The 21,020-nt window shown below is 43.3% G+C and overlaps 1 protein-coding gene across 4 annotated transcripts in view; it reads right to left on the bottom strand.

The window, feature by feature from the left end:
* Positions 1-1,963, bottom strand: part of ACSS3 (acyl-CoA synthetase short chain family member 3) — a 185,641-nt gene extending 183,678 nt beyond the window's left edge. For 2 of the 4 annotated variants that reach the window (XM_070788879.1, XM_070788878.1), the window contains exon 1: positions 1,167-1,772. In XM_070788879.1, coding sequence (XP_070644980.1) covers positions 1,167-1,474 — 308 coding nt within the window. In that variant the 5' untranslated portion in view covers positions 1,475-1,772. Of the gene's footprint in view, positions 1-1,166 lie in introns of all 4 variants that reach the window. The other 2 variants (XM_019960308.2, XM_070788877.1) reach the window with 2 other exon arrangements.
* Between the last annotated feature and the right edge of the window lie 19,057 nt (positions 1,964-21,020).

The following is a 21,020-nucleotide window of genomic DNA, read 5'->3' as shown; positions in this document are numbered from 1 at the left end:
CTCCAAACAATCATGAGGGGACACAGCATGTTGGTGACAGAGAACAGTCTCTGGTCGAGAGGTCATTCTCCCTTCCAGATTCCTACTCCCAACAAGAACACATTCATCAAATGCAAACCTGACCATGTCATTCTCCCATTTCACTGCTGGGGACTTGGAAATGGCAGTGGGAAACCTCACTGCAGTGCTTTGCAGAATTTTTTAGAGAAAACATCTCTCCCTCGGGGCTGCCTGAGGAAAGCAACCACATTCTTAAGGGCTAGGCACATGGCCCAAAGGGCAGCCATAACTCGAGTCCTCCTGTGTGATTCACCCTTAAGAATCTGACAAGTTTGGCATTTATTCGACAAATGTATCTTTTGTTTGTTGTAACACAAAAACAATGTTTATAACTACTTACAATCATAACTCTAAAAGAAAAAGAAAAAAGCACCTTTATTCCTACCATGATTTCTAGCACCTCCTAGGCAGGTATATTACCTATTCTCTCTATGCAGAGAGAATAGGTCTCTCTATACAGCCCTATCCTGTATATGCAGCTTCATATACAGGATAGGGCTGTGGACCCGATCCCAGCTACTTGGCGTGATGCATAAATCCTTTCCCAAACCAACCCCTGACTCACCAGTCCCCTTTCCCACCAACACAATTATTCGCAGCCACATCAACAGTCAAATTTCAACCTGTGTTCCACCTCCTGGACTTTAATAACTGAAGCCTTGTGAACTTTGAGAGGATATATCCATTTTTCCAATCTCTACTTAGGTGTGATCTTACTGAAGTCTTTCACCAACTCTCTTCCTCCCCACAGCCTGAGGATACTTAGAAACCCTTAGTTCATCACTCTGCTTGCACCTGTTTCCGTGGTTGCTTACCCTTCCAGACTGTGTGTCTCTCGGGGGCTGGCTCTTGCTCAGCTAAGCAGAGCCTGGCCATACAGGTAAATTTCTGGTCTACAGGAACCAGGGCTCTCACCCTAGGTAACCGAATCCCTCAAGACAAGGCAAGAGAGCTTGACTTATGAAGTTGAAATTAAACACGGATTTAAAAGGTGTGATCACACCTCCAGTCTCACTCTCTTTTCCCAAAAGAACTCCAGGTTCCGATGCAGGGGACGTCGAGCCTGGACGCCCAAAAGAGATGGGGGTGGGCGCAAAGTCACTCACCAACTGGTGGAAGGCGAATGTCTGTTCTCCAGCGTCTTGGTCCAGGGCTTGTACCAACTGATCTGCTCCGCGGCTTTGCCCCAGAACCTCTCGGGGTCGGTCACCGAGGCCGCGAAGTGGGTCTTGTACTCGCCGCCGCCCGAGGACAGCGCCCTGCAGCCCCGGCCCCCGAGAGCGCCCCGCGGGCCGGGGGCCACGTACGCCCGGCGGGCCGGGCCGGCTCCGCGCGCGGGAGAGGACGCGGGCAGGGACCCGCCGAGGCCCCCCGCGCCGGTGACTTTGCGACACTGCAGCCAAGACGGCTTCATAGCTGCCGGCGGGGTCGCCCCTTCCTCCCCAACTCCTTGCAGGCTCCGCCGCGCGCCGCCCGGAACGCACCACCCGTGGGGCGCTCGCGACTTCCTGGGGCCCCAAGGAGAGCAGGCGGGGGGCGGGAGAAAACCCCGAGGTGTGCCCAGGGCCCTGGGACTTTGGAAGGCACCACCAGAGTCGCCGGGAAAAACCGACCTGGAGCGGCGGGGGGAAGCTGGAGAGGGGGCGCGGAGTCGGGGAGGGGTGTGGGGTCCCCGCGTCCTGGAGAGAAACCCGGCGCGTCCGCAGCCCCGCGACCCCGCCGGGAGGGGCGCCCCCGCCCCGACACTGGAGAGCCCCTAAGGCGAGGACCGCCGGCCCAGCCCCCCCTGTTTTCCAGCAAACAAGTAGCGTGCAGCTGCTCGGGGTCGGTCTCCGAGAACCGGCGGGAAGAGCCGCCTCGCCCCGGGGGGGCGGGAGCCGTCGGCCGAGCCGAACTCTGCGGCCCTCGAGCCCCTGAAGTCTCAAGTTTTTTTATTTACTTCTTTTGAAAACAAAGCTCCATCCCTGGCCACTTAGAAAACAAGTGGCTCCGGGGTGAGGGCGGCTCCAGGATTTCCTGACAGCTGAGAGAGGAGGAGTAGAGGGAGGTTGCCCAACCGAATTGGAAAGAGCCTCGTGGGGGTGACTGACAGGCCGCAGGGAAGGTAGCCCCCCACCCCCAACCTTGGGATGGGACCTTCGGCTCAGAGCCCCCACGTGAGCTCGGCAGAAAGCAGGACGACCTGTTGCTTTCTCTCTCTTCCCATTTGCCTCTTCGGAGTTTCTTTGGCCCGTTTTTTGTTGTTTTTTTGATGAGTCAAAAAAAAACCCAACAAAACAAAAATTTAAGTCAAAAGGAAGAGCAAAGTCAAGATGAATCAAAAAAGAGGAAGCTGAGGAAACTTTAAAAAGAAAGGCAGGAGGTGTAAGTTACTGTCTGGTGGACTTAACATTCTTTAAACTCCTCACTATTCTGTTTGGTTTGGGGTTTGGGTTTTTTTGGTTTTGTTTTTCTAACTCATTAGTGAAATTCAGAGTCTATCTCGTTTGCCTTGTATTATGCCACATGCTGTTTGGTGTGACAGCATTTGCACTTTTAACTGTAAACATGTGTGTGCCCAAATCCGACATAACAAATGAAGAATGCCCCGACCCTAGGAAGATTGTAAACTTGAGAAGCTGTAAACAGATTTTTTTTTTGTGCAGGAAAAGAATAATGTGAAAATAAAGGTTAAACAGAACAGGGATAAATATAATAAAACAAAGAACATATCTTTAATCACCTCAGCCCTTTCCTTTCATCTAAAAAACAAGACACTAGACTTTTCCTTAACACCTGCAGCCAACTCTTCCAAGGCCTCAGGGCCAGTGATTTCCAAAAGCAAAGGCCCTTCAGTGCAGAGGCAGGAAGCCAGATAGCCTCCTGCCTCCTCCTGTCCTCTGCCCAGCTGTGGATGCTGCTCTCTGGTCTACAGAATGCTCTGACCCCAGATCATCCTCTGTGGTGTTACAGTGCTGTCCATCTTAGTCATCTGATGAACAAATACGTTGGCCCCTGCATTGTGTAAGTTGAGACTGACTCAGGGGGATATAAAGGAAGCAAGGAGATCTCTGCTGGCTCCTACTGTGTGTCAACATTGTGCTGGCACTTTCAGATATGTTAGCTCCTGCATTTCCCAACCAGTACTAAGAAGCAGGTGAGAAAGAATTCATAGGGCCTGAAACTCCATGTTAGGCCTGTTCATGCTGATCATGCTCAGCCACCTTTCCAATGGACTCTGAACTCTGGGTTTAGTGCCTATGAAAACAACAACAGAAGGAGAAGACCCCCTCCAGACAGGGGAACCTTGAAGATCGTATCTAGCTTACTCATCGCCTAAGAGAAACCATACACTAATCACCCCTTCCTCCAGACAGGCCATAAATTTTTCTGTATCTACTGGAGTGTAACCTCGGCTTTATTGATTATTGGCTGTTTGACTGTTTGAGCACATGAGCACATAGCACATGAATGATGGGGTTATTGGGACTGTATTTTCCTTGGCTTATGTAAGTCTCAAGGGATTTGGAGTGGTGGGTTCAGATACGTACACATGGGGTATAAAAGATTTTCACAAATGCTGGTTGGGGTCCTTGGCTAAGAGGAGACTCTGCCTTGGGCCCGCCGGTGTAATAAACTGCACTCCACTATCTGCATTGTCCTTCTGAGTGAGCTTGTTTCCCGGAACGCGTGGCTACAACACAGGAACTGTAATCCCCATGTTGACCACCTTGAGGCAGTGTGGTGGATACCTTGGCACTCCTGTGATTCAAGGTGCACTGACCTATCGTGTTAGTGTTGCCACTTACCCCAGCATACAACGCAAATACATTTTCTCTGTGCCCCAGCTTGGAAAAGGTGGGGAACCTGACTCCAAAGTCCACAATTTTCACACCAGGCTAATGATTCAAAAGAAGAAAGATTTTAGACTTCCAGCAAAATATAACAAGGTGACTACCCACATCCATTCCTCTTCTTCATCTTCCTTTTCTTTCTAAAAAAGAAAGGACAGTGGTGATGGTTGTGGTGGTGACTGTGATGGTGGTGGTAAAAATCTGTAAGAATGAAGAAAACAGGAGAGGACAACAAGCCAAATGAGACAATGGAAAGAAATTAAATTCATGGTGTATGATTTAAGGGGGCAGGAGGGTGGCAGGGGGAAGCTGAAAGGAGAAAATGCATTTCCTTATCAGAAACCTGAAATGTTTCAGCATTAGGAGGCCCTGGCTTCCTCTGAAAGTTCAGGATGAAGTTTAAGGACTGAAAAACAAAAGGGCTGATTAAAAGATTGTGTAAGAAAAGTTAGACCCCCACACTGCTGGATTAAACTGTTTTTTTCTGGACCCTGCATTGTGCTGTTTTGGTTTAAGTACTTTTTGAAATAGATTGTGATTACCAGTTTCATTTCAAGAAAAGGGAAGAGCATAAGTAAAGGTCAGTCCACAGGAGGAGTAGTGGAGATGAGAACTGGAGTGAGCAATAAAACTAGAAACTTGAGCCAAGCTCCCCCATCCCTGGGATTCTCCAGGCAAGAACACTGGAGTGGGTTGCCATTTCCTTCTCCAATGCATGAAGGTGAAAAGCGAAAGTGAAGTCGCTCAGTCGTGTCCGACTCTTATTGACCCCATGGACTACAGCCCACCAGGCTGCTCCGTCCATGGGATTTTCCAGGCAAGAGTACTGGAGTAGGGTGCCGTTGCCTTCTCCGAGGAAGCTAGAAAGTAGTGTGCAGATCTGCCTGAGGTTAGACCATTTCACCTTTAACACCAAACATTATTTGAGGCTGATAATCCTTATCTCACAGGATTGTTATAAAATTTAAATATGTATAAACTGCATAGCACCTAGGCATTAGCAAACCAACACTCAGTCCAAAAAATAAATCCCTCAAATCTCCAACTTCACTAACACCCTTAAAATTTTAGTCAGAAATTTTTGTAAGAAATTATTTTAATTGAAGCATGCATGTACATTCTGTACTTGTTCAAAAAAAGCAAAATTATATTTTTAACTAATTTGGGGGCAACATGGTTTTCACGCCCTCTAAAATTCTAGCTTTTTGTAATAAGTACAATATTTCATTGTATGGCAATAAGTGGTATGTTTAATATGCTATTCAAGATGACATATTAAACACCTTGAGCAAAGATTAGTAGATCAAGATTATCTGAAACTTTCATATGATGAAGAGTCATGCAGGGAAAGTGCATAGAGAATCAAAGAAGTGTGAAAGACTGCTTGAGAAAGAATGAGAGAAAGGAAGGAAACTGGAGTTGGAACACTTACTGCCTAAGAAAAAGATGCTGAAAGTTAGGATGACAGAGTAGAATTAGAATTAAAAGAGGAAAAAGATACAGGATCCTACAACTTTTTCCTAGGATTATAACAGCCTCTGATCAGTCATTCTTAGTACAGGCTAAACTTTTAGAGTTGTTATTCAGTCGCTAAGTCTTGTCCGACTCTTTGGAACCCCATGGACTGTAGCATACCAGGCTTCCCTCCCCTCTAGTATCTCTTGGTGTTTGTTCAAACCCATGTCCATTGAGTCTGTGATTCTATCTAACCATCTCATTTTCTGCCTCCCCTGTCCCCTTTTGCCTTCACTCTTTCCCAGCATCAGGGTCTTTTCTGATGAGTCAGCTTTGCACATTAGGGGGCCAAAGTATTGGAGCTTCAGCTTCAGCATCAGTCCTTCCAATGAATATTCAGGGTTGATTTCCTTTAGGATTGTCTGGTTTAATCTTGCTGTCCAAGGGACTATCAAGAGTCCTGCTGCACCACAGTTCGAAAGCATCAATTCTTCTGTGCTCAGCCTTCCTTATGGTTCAACTCTCATATTCATATTCATACATGACTATTGGAAAAATCATAGCCTTGGCTATCCAGGCCTTTGTTAACAGAGAGAGTAAAAGGAATGAAAAAGTACACAGTTTAAAAATAAGTGTAGACTACCCTGATCATGTATTCTGCTGGCTACAGAATTTTCACATAAATTTGTTTAGAGTTAAATGTCTACCTTTGTCTATTGGAACTAGTAAGATTTTTACTACCGACAAAAGTAAGAATGTCCTCATATATCAAATTTCCTGGATATTATGAAAACTTGGCATGGAAGTATTTGCATAAATTATTTCTGCAGCAGGTAAAGACTGTGCTGAAATTTGAGCCTGCAGAAACACTGCAGATTAATTCTGATTTAGTAAAGAATTTCTGGAAAATATGCTAGTTTTCATAGCTCAGTAAATATTTTTTAAACTTCTGAAGTGAAATAGCTAATAGTAATGTAATTATAGACTCCTGTTTTGAAACTTTCTTCTTTTTTGCTCACACAGTAACTTCAGTAAAGTCAAGGAGGAAAAGGCAGATGAAAGAATTGTTTTAAAACAAATAATATTTCTGTGGATGGGAAGAGCTCTACAACTTCAGTTCATCCTAGCAACCAAATATAAGGTATGGGATTCATCAACCAGCTTAATTTTTATTTTTTAAAGACATTCCTTATCAGTTGCATGAGTGCTAAGTTGCTTCAGTCATGTCCAACTCTTTGAGACCCCATGGACTGTAGCTTGCAAGACTCTCCTGTCCATGGGGATTCTTCCTTCAGGCAAGAAAACCCAAGTGGGTTGCCTTGTCCTCCTCCAAGGGATCTTTCCGACCCAAACCACCATCTCTTACGTTTCCTGCGTTGGCAAGCAGGTTCTTTACCACTAGTGCCACATTATCCTTTTTAAATAACCAAAAAGGGTCTATTGTATAGCACTTGGAACTCTGTTCAATGTTATGTGGGGCAGCCTGGATGAGAGGGGAGTCTGGGGGAGAATGGATACATGTATATATATGGCTGAGTCCCTTCACTGGTCACCTGAAACTAACTATCACAATATTGTTTGTTAATCGGCTAACCCCAACACAAAATTAAAGATTTTTTAAAGTAAACAATAAAACATCTTAAAATTTATTTTTAGTTAGTAAAAGTTAATAAAAATATAGTTGCTTTTATTTGAAGAAAACTGAAAAGGAACAACCTAGGCAAATACTTCTAATCATTTTTTTCAAGTTCTTGGGGGTTTTGTTTGTGTTTGTTTTTCTCTGTATAACAATTTACAGTTGGGGGGGAGAAAAATCTCATCAGTGGAGCTGTGAATAAAAATGGTTAATATTTTAATCAGATCCCCCAAATCCTTGAAAGATCATTTTAATTCTTTTTCAGAGGTAATTCCTTAGAAAGTATTGCTTCTACTTTATTGTCTTAAACTAAAACCACTGCTTGTTACTCAATTTTTGTATTAATAATAAAACTTTATACAAGAAAGGATCTCATTATCAGGGAACAAATGATGAAAAGGAAAAGAAATATCCTTTATAATAAAAGTTTTTGTAAAATGTAGTTGATTGCCTAACATTACTTCAGGTTCCCAGTTTGTGTGTGCATGTGTGTGCACGTGTGTGTGTGTGTGCACGTGTGTGTGTGTGTGTGTATTTGGAAGATACAAAGTTAAACCAGAAAATGAAACAAGCCCAAAACAAGAGTTGCTCTTACATAACAAGGAAGTGGGTAATGACTTTGAGGTTTTAAAGACAACACAAGTATTTCAGATGAAGTACTATTTTAAAATGGAAGAAAATATGAAAACAAAGAAATTACTTTTAGTAGATCATAAAAACGGATATCTCATTTATATGCATAAGACAGTTTTAAAGTATTTGGACATTTTTTCCAGCCATTATTCTGAATGAGAAGAGTTTAGCTGATTCTTGTGATACTAGTATGTGTTACCTGTTGATTCAAATCCCTACCTTTTAAAAAAGTAAATAACTGAATATTTAGAGTTCTAGGGTGTGTTCACAATCTCCAATGAAGATATTTTGTGTATAGCAAGGATTTCAGTGGACTTCTCTTTGTTACTTGATTACACTTGCTTTTTTGCTTAATCCAGATACTCCTATAACTTGGTGTGAATATAAAATTTGTCTCTTTATATCTGTTTACTTTTGTAGATATGATACAGGGTTTATTTCTTTATAACATTATACTGCTTCTTCCCATTGAAACTTTTATTAGCCTAGTATAAACCAACTCATAAGCTTTGAAAGAGTAAGACAACTGTTGTTGCTATTTTTACTTTTCATCACTTTTTGGTAGCATTGTTTTATATCTACGAACTACAAATAATATTGCTGGGTTCTGCCAGACTATTCCAGCCACCAGAATTCTCTTCCTTTGATCTCTGCTGTGACAACACCAAGAGACAGTACAAAGATTTAAGCTTTTTAATAGGTGATCGCACCTGCAAAGCTAGCTATTAGTGTGTGTGTGTGTTGTGTGTGAAATGACTGATTTCTCCTTTCTTCTCCTTTGACATCTCTAAAGGCCATTCCTTCATCATTCCTTCAGCAAGCTAATCTAGTCACTTGCTAGCCCAACTGCCTTTCTGCAGGCTCTACCATCTCCTATCACTCAATTAATTCGCAAGTGTTTACTGAGTCCTCTCCCTACTAATGCTCAGCAGAGTTCTAGGAGCACCAAGAATTATTTATAAATGACCAAGAGGTACTAATAGATCCATTTCTGATCCTGAGTAGCTTATAGTATAGTCAGGAAAATAACACAGCAAGTGTCATATACTGTTAGGTTCTTCAGAGGCAGATGAAAAAGCAATAGTGGAGGAAGGACCCCAAAATGGAATGGAAAAACCCTATGACTAAGGCAAAAGTAATCATCCTAAAACATGAATCAATTTTATCACTCCCTGGCCTAAAATCTGTCAATGGCTTCTCACCACCTATAGTAAGGAGTCTGAAGCTGTTAGCATTGATCTGTCACTTTCACTTGGGATCTATTCTGTTCCCCTTAGAAGTCATTTGAAAATGAGTAGTATATTATTGTCTATTGCTGTTTAATAAATTATTCCCTAACTGAGCAGCTTAAAACAACAGACATTTATTCTCTCATGTGAGCGTCTGTGGATCAGGAATCAGGATGAGTTAGTTAGCTGGGTGGTTCTGGCTCTAATGAAGTGATAGCCAGGAGGTATCTTGCTCAGGACTAAGACCATCTCAATGGGCAGGAGGATCAGCTTCATGCTCACCAGCATGGCTGCTGCCAGGAAGCTTCAGTTCATGGGGCTGTTCAGAAGACATGACAACTGACTTCCCCCTGACAAGTGACTGAGTGATGGATTGATTGAGTGATGTGCTATGTGTGGGTGTGAGAGAAAGACAGAGAGAGAGAGAGCAAGACAGACCCCACAATCTTTTATATAACCCAGTCCCATTAGTTCTGCTGCTGCTGCTGCTAAGTCGCTTCAGTCGTGTCCGACTATGTGCGACCCCATAGACTGCAGCCCACCAGGCTCCCCCATCCCATCAGTTCAGTTCAGTTCAATTGCCCAATCATGTCCGACTCTTTGCAACCCCATGGACTGTAGCACACCAGGCTTCCCTGTCCATCACCAATTCCCGGAGCTTACTCAAACTCATGTCCATTGAGTCAGTGATGCCATCCAACCGTCTCGTCCTCTGTCGTCCCCTTCTCCTCCCACCTTCAATCTTTCCCAGCATCACGGTCTTTTCCAAGGAGTCAATTCTTCACATCAGATGACCAGAATATTGGAGTTTCAGCTTCAGCATCATCCTTCCAATGAACACCCAGGACTGATCTCCTTTAGAATGGACTGGTTAGATCTCCTTGCAGTCCAAGGGACTCTCAAGAGCCTTCTCCAACACCACAGTTCAAAAGCATCAATTCTTCAGCACTCAGCTTTCTTTATAGTCTGACTCTCACATCCATACATGAGTACTGGAAAAACCATAGCTTTGACAACATGGACCTTTGTTGACAAAATAATGTCTCTGCTTTTTAATATGCTGTCTAGGTTGGTCACAACTTTTCTTCCAAGGAGCAAGCGTCTTTTAAGTTCACAGCTGCAGTCACCATCTGCAGTGATTTTGAAGCCCCCCAAAATAAAATCTCTCACTGTTTCCACTGTTTCCCCATCTATCTGCCATGAAGTGATGGGACCAGATGCCATGATCTTAGTTTTCTGAATGCTGAGTTTTAAGCCAGCTTTTTCACTCTCTTCTTTCACATTCATCAAGAGGCTCTTTAGTTATTCCTTGCTTTCTGCCATAAGGGTGGTATGATCTGCATATAACAGGTTATTGATATTTCTCCCAGCAATCTTCATCCAGCACACATCCAGCTGTGCTTCATCCAGCCCAGCATTTCTCATGATGTACTCTGTATATATTCCATGAGCTGGTACCTCAGACACTAAAGAATCTGCCTGCAATACAGGAGACGTGAGTTTGATTGCTGGGTTGGGAAGATCCCCTGGAGAAGGGAATGTCAACCCACTCAAGTATTCTTGCTTGGAGAATTCCATGGAGAATTCCTGGCAGGCTACAGTCCATGGGGTCTGAGGTCAGGGGCGGTGGCCAAGAGGAGTTACCCCATGCCCGAGGTCAGGGGTGGCAGCTGAGAAGAGCAACCCCATGTCCAAGGAGCGGCAGCTGCATGGGTGCAGGAGGACTGAGAGGAGCTACTCCACATTCAAGGTCAGAAGGGGCGACCATGAGGAAATACCCCTCGTCCAAGGTAAGGAGCAGCGGCTGCGCTTTGCTGTAGCAGGCATGAAGAGATACCCCATGTCCAAGGTAAAAGAAACCCAAGTAAGATGGTAGTTGTTGCAAAAGGACATCAGAGGGCAGACACACTAAACCATAATCACAGAAAACTAGCCAATCTGATCACGTGGACCACAGCCTTGTCTAACTCAATGAAACTAAGTCATGCCGTGTGGGGCCACCCAAGACCGGCGGGTCATGGTGGAGAGGTCTGACAGAATGTGGTCCACTGGAGAGGGGAATGGCAAACCACTTCAGTATTCTTGCCTTGAGAACCCCATGAACAGTATGAAAAGGCAAAATGATAGGATACTGAAAGAGGAACTCCCCAGGTTGGTAGGTGCCCAATATGCTACTGGAGATCAGTGGAGAAATAATTCCAGAAAGAATGAAGGGATAGAGCCAAAGCAAAAACAATACCCATTTGTGGATGTAACTGGTGATAGAAGCAGGGTCCCATGCTGTAAAGAGCAATTGCATAGGAAGCTGGAATGTCAGGTCCATGAATCAAGATAAATTGGAAGTGGTCAAACAGGAGATGATAAGAGTGAATGTCGACATTCTAGGAATCAGCGAACTAAAATGGACTGGAATGGGTGAATTTAACTCAGATGACCATTATATCTACTACTGTGAGCAGGAATCCCTTAGAAGAAATGGAGTAGCCATCATGGTCAACAGAAGAGTCTGAAATGCAGTACTTGGATGCAATCTCAAAAATGACAGAATGATCTCTGTTCGTTTCCAAGGCAAACCATTCAATATCACAATTATCCAAGCCTATGCTCCAAAGAGTAATGCTAAAGAAGCTAAAGTTGAACGGTTCTATGAAGACCTATAAGACCTTTTAGAACTAACACCCAAAAAAGATGTCCTTTTCATTATAGAGAACTGGAATGCAAAAGTAGGAAGTCAAGAAACACCTGGGGTAACAGGCAAATTTGGCCTCTTCCAACAACACAAGAAAAGACTCTACACATGGACATCACCAGATGGTCAACACCAAAATCATATTGATTATATTCTTTGCAGCCAAAGATGGAGAAGCTCTATACAGTCAGCAAAACCAAGACCAGGAGCTGACTGTGGCTCAGATCACGAACTCCTTATTGCCAAATTCAGACTTAAATTGTAGACAGTAGGGAAAACCACTAGACCACTCAGGTATGACCTAAATCAAATTCCTTTAAGTGGAAGTGAGAAATAGATTTAATATTAAATCTATTAATTTAATAGATTTAATAGACTAGATCTTATAGATAGAGTGCCTGATGAACTATAGACAGAGGTTCGTGACATTGTACAGGAGACAGGGATCAAGATCATCCCCATGGAAAAGAAATGCAAAAATGCAAAATGGCTGTCTGGCAAGGCCTTACAAATAGCTGTGAAAAGAAGAGAAGCAAAAAGCTAAGGAGAAAAGGAGAGATATAAACATCTGAATCCAGAGTTCTAAAGAATATCAAGGAGAGATAAGAAAGACTTCTTCAGCGATCAATGCAAAGAAATAGAGGAAAACAATAGAATGGAAAAGATTAGAGATCTCTTCAAGAAAATTAGAGATACCAAGGGAACATTTCATGCAAAGATGGGCTCGATAAAGGACAGAAATGGTATGGACCTAACAGAAGCAGAAGATATCAAGAAGAGGTGGCAAGAATACACAGAAGAACTGTACAAAAAAGATCTTCACGACCAAGATACTCATGATGGTGTAATCACACCCTGGAATGTGAAGTCAAGTGGGCCTTAGGAAGCATCACTACTAACAAAGTTAGTGGAAGTGGTGGAATTCCAGTTGAGCTATTTCAAATCCTGAAAGATGATGCTGTGAAAGTGCTGCACTCAATATGCCAGCAAATTTGGAAAACTCAGCAGTGGCCACAGGACTAGAAAAGGTCAGTTTTCATTCCAATCCCAAAGAAAGGCAATACCAAAGAATGCTCAAGTGAAGTGAAGTCGCTCAGTCGTGTCCGACTCTTTGCGACCCCATGCACTGTAGCCTACTACACTCCTCCATCCATGGGATTTTCCAGGCAAGAGTACTGGAGTGGGTTGACATTTCCTTCTCCAGAGGATCTTCCTGTCCCAGGGATCGAACCCAGGTCTCCCGCACTGTACACAGACGCTTTACCCTCTGCACCACCAGGGAAGTCCAAGAATGCTCAAACTACCGCACAATTGCACTCATCTCACACGCTAGTAAAGTAATGCTCAAAATTCTCCAAGCCAGGCTTCAGCAATATGTGAACCGTGAACTTCCAGATGTTCAAGCTGGTTTTAGAAAAGGCAGAGGAACCAGAGATCAAATTGCCAACATCCGCTGGATCATGGAAAAAGCAAGAGAGTCCCAGAAAAACATCTATTTCTGCTTTATTGACTATGCCAAAGCCTTTGACTGTGTGGATCACAATAAACTGTGGAAAATTCTGAAAGAGATGGGAATACCAGACCACCTGACCTGCCTCTTGAGAAACCTATATACAGGTCAGGAAGCAACAGCTAGAACTGGACATGTACCAATAGACTGATTCCAAATAGGAAAAGGAGTTCGTCAAGGCTGTATATTGTCACCCTGCTTATCTAACTTATATGCAGAGTACATCATGAGAAACGCTGGGCTGGAAGAAGCACAAGCTGGAATCAAGATTGCCGGGAGAAATATCAATAACCTCAGATATGCAGATAACACCACCCTTATGGCAGAAAATGAAGAGGAACTAAAAAGCCTCTTGATGAAAGTGAAAGTGGAGAGTGAAAAAGTTGACTTAAAGCTCAACATTCAGAAAACTAAGATCATGGCATCTGGTTCCATCACTTCATGGGAAATAGATGGGGAAACAGTGGAAACAGTGTCAAACTTTATTTTTGGGGGCTCCAAAATCACTGCAGATGGCTATTACAGCCATGAAATTAAAAGATGCTTATCCTTGGAAGGAAAGTTATGACCAATGTAGATAGCATGTTAAAAAGCAGAAACATTACTTTGCCAACAAAGGTCCGTCTAGTCAAGGCTATGGTGTTTCCAGTTGTCACGTATGGATGTGAGAGTTGGACTGTGAAGAAAGCTGAGTGCCGAAGAATTGATGCTTTTGAACTGTGGTGTTGGAGAAGGCTCTTGAGAGTCCCTTGGACTGCAAGGATATCCAACCAGTCCAATCTAAAGGAGATCAGTCCTGGGTGTTCATTGGAAGGACTGATACTGAAGCTGAAACTCCAGTACTTTGGCCACCTCATGGGAAGAGTTGACTCATTGGAAAAGACCCTAATGCTGGGAGGGACTGGGGGCAGGAGGAGAAGGGGACGACAGAGGATGGGATGGCTGTATGGCATCGCCGACTCAATGGACAGGAGTTGAGTGAACTCCGGGAGTTGGTGATGGACAGGGAGGCCTGGCGTGCTGTGATTCATGGGGTCACAAAGAGTCAGACATTACTGAGTGATTGAACTGAACTGAACTGAACTCTGTATATAAGTTAAATAAGCAGGATAATAATATACAACCTTGAGGTACTCCTTTATCAGTTTGGAAGCAGTCTGCTGTTCCATGTCCAGTTCTAACTGTTGCTTCTTGACCTGCATACAGATATCTCAGGAGGCAGGTAAGGTGGTCTGGTTTTCCAGAACTTTTAAAGAACTTTCCACAGTTGTGGTGATCCAGATAGTCAAAGGCTTTGGCATAGTCAATAAAGCAGAAATAGATGTTTTTCTGGAGCTCTCTTTCTTTTTCAATGATCCAACAGATGTTGGCAATTTTATGTCTGGTTCTGACTTTTCTAAATCCAGCGTGGACATCTGGAAATTCACAGTTCACATATTGCTGAAGCTTGGCTTGGAGAATTTTGAGCATTACTTTGCTAGTGTGTGAGATGAGTGCAATTGTGTGGCAGTTTGAACATATTTTGGCATTGCTTTTCTTTGGAATTGGAATGAAAACTCACCTTTCACAGTCCTGTGGCCACTGCTGAGTTTTCCAAATTTGCTAGCACATTGAGTGCTGCACTTTCACAGCATCATCTTTCAGGATTTGAAATGGCTCAACTGGAATTCCATCACCTCCACTAGCTTTGTTCATAGTGATGCTTCCTAAGGCCCAGTTGACTTCACATTCAGGGTGTCTGGCTCTAGGTGAGTGATCACACCATCGTGGTTATCTGGGTCATGAAGATCTTTTTTGTACAGTTCTTCTGTGTATTCTTGCCACCGCTTCTTAATCTCTTCTGCTTCTGTTAGGTCCATACCGTTTCTGTCTTTTATTGTGCCCATCTTTGCATGGAATATTCCCTTGGTATCTCTCATTTTCTTGAAGATATATCTAGTCTTTTCCATTCTATTGTTTTCCTCTATTTCTTTGCACTGATGACTGAGAAAGGCTTTCTTATCACTCCTTGCTATTCTTTGGAACTCTGCATTCAAATGGGTATATCTTTCCTTTTCTCCTTTGCTTTTTACTTCTTTTCACAGCTATTTGTAAGGCCTTTTCAAACAACCATTTTGCCTTTTTATGTTTCTTTGTCTTGGGGATGGTCTTGATAACTGCTTCCTGTACAGTGTCACAAACCTCTGTCCATAGTTCTTCAGGCATTCTGTCTATCAGATCTAACCCCTTGAGTCTGTTTGTCACTTCCACTGTATAATTATAAGGCATTTGATTTAGGTCATACCTGCATGGTCTAATGGTTTTCCCTACTTTCTTCAATTTAAGTCTGAATTTGCATTAAGGAGTCCATGACCTGAGCCACAGTCAGCTCCCAGTCTTGTTTTTGCTGACTGTATAGAGCTTCTCCATCTTTGGCTGCAAAAAATAGAATCAATCTAATTATATATTATATATTGACCGTCTAGTAATGTCCATGTCTAGAGTCTTCTCTTGTGTTGTTGGAAGAGGGTGTTTGCTATGATCAGTGCATTCTCTTGGCAAAACTCTGTTAGCCTTTGACCTGCTTCATTCTGTATTCCAAGACCAAATTTGCCTATTACTTCAGGTATCTCTTGACTTACTACTTTTGCATTCCAGTCCCCTATAATGAAAAGGACATCTCTTTTGGGTGTTAGTTCTAGAAGGTCTTATATGTCTTCAGAGAATCATTCAACTTCAGGTCCTTCAGCATTTTTTCTTGGGACATAGCCTTAGATTACTGTGATATTGAATGGTTTGCCTTGGAAATGAACAGAGATCATTCTGTCATTTTTGAGATTGCATCCAATTACTGCATTTCAGACTCTTTTGTTGACCATGATGGCTACTCCATTTCTTCTAAGTGATTGTTGCCCACAGTAGTAGATACAATGGTCATCTGAGTTAAATTCACCCATTCCAGTCCATTTTAGTTCGCTGATTCCTAAAATGTTGATATTCACTCTTGCCATCTCCTGTTTGACCATTTCCAATTTATCTTGATTCACGGACCTAACATTTCAGGTTCCTATGCAATATTGTTCTTTACAGCCTTGGACTTTACTTCCATCACCAGTCACATCAACAACTGGGTGTTGTTTTTGCTTTGGCTCCATCTGTTCATTCTTTCTGGAGTTATTTCTCCACTGTTCTCCAGTAGCATATTGGTCCCCTACCCACCTGGCAAGTTCATCTCTCAGTGTACTGTCTTTTTGCCTTTTCATACTGTTGTTGGGGTTCTCAAGGCAAGAATACTGAAGTGGTTTGCCATTTTCTTCTCCAGTGGACCACATTTTGTCTGAACTCTCCACCATGACCTGTCCATCTTGGGTGGCTGTGCACAGCATGCCTCATAGTTTCATTGAGTTAGACACGGCTGTGGTCCATGTGATCAGTTTGATTAGTTTTCTGTAATTGTGGTTTTCATTCTGTCTTCCCTCTGGTGGATAAGGATAAGAGGCTATGGAAGCTTCCTAATGGTAGAGACAGGAGGAAACTGAGTCTTGTTCTAATGTGCAGGGCCATGGTCAGTAAATCTTTAATCCAATTTTCTGTTGATGGGCAGGGCAGTGTTCCCTCCCTGTTGTTTGTCCTGAGGCCAAATTATTGTGGAGGTAATGAAGATAACGGTGACCTCTTTCATAAGGAGGTCAGCATGCACTGCCAACCTCAGTGCCACCAACCCATGCCTCCGCGGGAGACTCCTGGACATTCATGGGCAAGTCTGGGTCAGTCTCTTGTGGGGTCACTGCTCCTTTCTCCTGGGTCCTGGTGAGCACAAGGTTTTGTTTGTGCCCTCCAAGAGTCTGTTTCCCCAGTCCTGTGTAAGTTCTGGTGGCTCTATGGTGGGATTAATGGTGACCTCCTCCAAGAGAGCTTATGCCATACCCAGGTCTGCTGCACCCAGAGCCCCTGCCCTGCAGCAGTCCACTGCTGACCTGTACCTCCACAGGAAACACTCAGAGGGAGGTCTGGTTCAGTCTCTGTGGGGTTTCCTGGTGCACACAAGGTTTTGTTTGAGCCTTCCAAGTGTCTATGGCGAGTATGGGGTTTAATTATAAACATGATTTCACCCCTCCTACCATCTTGCTGGGGCTTCTCCTTTGCCCTTTTATGTAGGGTATCTTTTTTTGGTGGCATCCAACGTTCTCCTGTCAATGGTTGTTCAGCAGCAAGTTGTAATTTTGGAGTTCTCGCAGGAAAAGATGAGTGCATATCCTTCTACTCCACCGTCTTGTACTTGTACTCCCAGTCCCATCTCAGAAGGGCAATTTATCACTTCTGCTTTATGGTGTAGGTCACACAGACAAACTTTGGTACAGTGTGGAAGGAAACTATACAAGGGTGTGAGTAGGAAGAGTTTGAATGATTGGGGACCATCTTGGCAGCTGGCTGCCAAAAGTAAGAGCACTTTTGGCTTTTCATAATTACTGGAGTTTACTTATTAACACGGGCAAAGACCAGGGATAGTAAAATCTTGTACAGGAATTATGACCCCCTAGCAAGCTGCCAACAGTGTTGCCAAATAGCTCTTCTACACTTGTGTACACTATCTTTTCCTACATATTCACACCTGGCTCTATTTGTACCTAGCTTCTTACAGTTCCCTATAAAATCCTAGTCCTTCAACTTCCACAAATCTTCCTTCAGCTGCAGTGCCTTCTTCACCTTGGCAACCCTTTCAACTCCCTCTTTAGGGTTTAATATATGCAAATCTCTTCATCTCGCGAATGTGTCCCTGATGGCATTAAGCAGATGAGCCCTTGCTATTCTCTGCCCTATCCATATATTTGTTATATCATCTATTACACTGCTGTAATTATTACCTTCTCCTTCAGAAGATTGTGAGCCCCTGTAGTAATGTGTGTTACAAGTTTACTCTCAGTGTCCCCAGGCCTTCCACAGTTGCCACACATGGAAAACACTTAATACAACAAGCTAGTTAAATGAATGACCAACTTAGTGGCATGTTGTCTGTGTTTGTGTATGTGAGCGTACAAGGATGGTGCCACTTAAGAGAGAATTGCAGAATGCAAAAGCTTGGAAACAGCCGATCTGCTCTGTTTTAATCCAGACTCTGTTTTGTTCCATTTGTTTCCTATTAAAATACAAATTTGCCTTCATATCCCATAATCTATTTTTTAAATAAATGTTTTCTATCTTTGCCAAAAGGATAGCTGAAAGTTATATTTTCATAGACATGTCTATGAATTTTAGGAGGCCCTACCTGATTAATATACTTATTTTTCAGAAAATGTTCATGTTAAAGAATTTAAGATCCTCTCTAAATCAAGAAAGAATAATTCTGCTTCAGTGCATTTAATGATGTTTAAATGTTAAGCTCAAAAAGTTAATACAAATTCTAAATGTGCTACAGCCAATTGAATTTATTAAAATGAATCTGCAGTAATAGATCAAAAGGTTATTATCCTAAAAGAGTTATGACAAGCACCAAATGGGCCAGGTTATGGGAAAGAGCAATCTGAAGCTATGAAACTTAAAGTTTTCTATTCTGAAAGAGCTAATGTAATATCCAAATGCATTTACCTGAGGATTATTTTATTAACTAAAGTATCTATGCTATTTAAAGTGAAAGCGAAGCAAAGTCGCTCAGTCGTGTCCGACTCTTAGCCCACCAGGCCCTCTGTCCATGGGATTTTCCAGGCAAGAGTTCTGGAGTGGGGTGCCATCTGTGCTATTTAGGAATAATTTAATATCCTACTAGGGCTCGGAGTTTTGCTCCTGGTGCTGGATTCCAAAATTGTCCATTTTCATGAATTTCTCTTTATGAAAGATTCAGCCTGCCAGTCATGAATGTACCCTGACACACTTCTGCCAAATTTTCCAGATGTTGGTGACTTCCTGGACCTTAACCTGCTTCAAAATGCCTCCGATATTCAGTTTAGAGATATGACTGGTTCAACATGTTGGGGAAGTTTGTAATTTCCTCAGTTCTGTCTCGTCACAACAAAAATTTCAAGCAACGAATGGACCAGTGTTACAGCCCCATATTACAGCTCAGTTTTATTTAGAAAGTAAAGGAAAATACATCCTAGAGGCGTAACGGCAGGCCGACCCAAAAGACTTGAAGAGAAGAGAAGCCCCCAATCTTTCTAGGCTTCCTCCTTTTATACCTTTCTTTCCTCCCCTCTGAGCCTGCCCTATGTAAATTGGGCTAGCCAGGAGGGCTGTTTGTTTAGGTCCTTAGGTCCTCACTCTGGTCCTCAGACCTTCTTTTGTTCTATTTTTGTGGGCTTTTCTCTTCTTTGTCTTTTAGCCACCACCATTTTGGACTCCTTTTTCCTATTCTAACTACCTAACATTCCCCCCTCAAAAGATGGGAGGCCCAATTCTTTGTGAATAGGGGTGTGACGGTCTCTCTGGCTACTTCCTGCTGAACTGGGATGGCGAGGGGCATTGGGCCTCCCTCTCTTGCTAGTCTCAAAGCTCGGAGTCCTTATAGTGGTGTTCATCTAAGGGTGAGTGATATTTCCTGTGGTCAGGTGTAGTTTTATATATCCTTGAAATGGCACTGCATGTTGTAGCTTGTTGACCTGGGCAGAGACAAAACAGGTTAGACAACTGATAATACATGGAGCAACCATAAGCAGCATCAATATCATGATGACAGGGACTATTGGGGCATTCAGTTCAGTTCAGTTCAGTTCGGTTGCTCAGTCGTGTCCAACTCTTTGCAACCGCATGAATCGCAGCACGCCAGGCCTCCCTGTCCATTACCAACTCCCGGAGTTCACTCAGACTCATGTCCATCGAGTCAGTGATGCCATCCAGCCATCTCATGGGCATTAGCCAACTCCAAATTTCCCGTCACCAGGAGGATCCCCCAAAGAGAGATGGTAGCCACCCCAAGAACTCTCCAGCTCATTCTTTGAGGTACTGTAGGATCTATAATGTTTTTCTTGAGGCCTGAAACTCCAACAATTTTGCCACCTGATGCAAAGAACTGACTCATTTGAAAAGACCTTGATGCTGGGAAAGATTGAAGGCAGGAGGAAAAGGGGACAACAGAGGATGACACAGTTGGATGGCATCACTGATTCGATGGACATGAGTTTGAGTAAGCTCCGGGAGTTGGCAACGGACAGGGAGGCCTGGCGTGCTGCAGTCCATGGGGTGGCAAAGAGTCGGACATGATTGAGTGACTGAACTGAACTGTAGACTTTCTTTAACTTAGCTGGAGATATTTACCCAAAAACAATACATCTCATTCAAGATGGCTCAAGTCCCTCCTTGTTCAGGGATCAGGAGATCTATCTCCTCTCTATTTTGGAGTACAACCCCTCCCAAGCTGCATTGGCTCTTTAGCTCTATCATGAGAAATCTTATCCCCAGAAACTTGATTTTGGGGGTGTTCATTGGAATGGCACTCATTTGTAGTTCTGAATAGGTATCTGAGACGTCCCAGGGGCTCACAGGTGGATTGAGTGTCCTCTTCTGTTTTCTTCCATGGTTTGACTCATAAGTAGTGAATCCAGGAGTTGTGTCCTGGAACTGTGACTGCTGTGGGGGTAGAAAGATATACAGGGTAGGGGCCCATCCATGGGGGCTGGAGTTGAGCCTTTGGGGATCCATCTTTCCAGACTTTAATTAGGATTTGAATCCATGGAGCGTATAGTGCTGGCTCTTTAGAATCTTTTGGGTCCTGGTTGACATTCCGCAAGCGTATATCCTGTTGGAATTGCCTAGTGGTCATAGTATAAGACTGGAGGGTCTGAGCCTCTGATCTAGGAAGAGGTCATTGACATAAATAAAAGGTCTCCCATATAGCATCTCATAAGGACTAAGACCAACCTGTTCCTTAGGGGCAATATGGGTCTGGAAGAGAGCTATTTGTAAAGCCTCATTCCATCCCAAGATCTCCTGGGTTATTTTTTTATCTCTGATTTTAAGAATTGGTTGGCTCTTTCTACTTTTTTCCTGAAGACTGAGGCCTCCA

The sequence above is a fragment of the Bos indicus genome, chromosome 5 (genome assembly GCF_029378745.1).
Source record: "Bos indicus isolate NIAB-ARS_2022 breed Sahiwal x Tharparkar chromosome 5, NIAB-ARS_B.indTharparkar_mat_pri_1.0, whole genome shotgun sequence".
NCBI classification, from domain to species: Eukaryota; Metazoa; Chordata; class Mammalia; order Artiodactyla; family Bovidae; genus Bos; species Bos indicus.
This window is presented reverse-complemented; position numbering and strand designations above follow the sequence as displayed.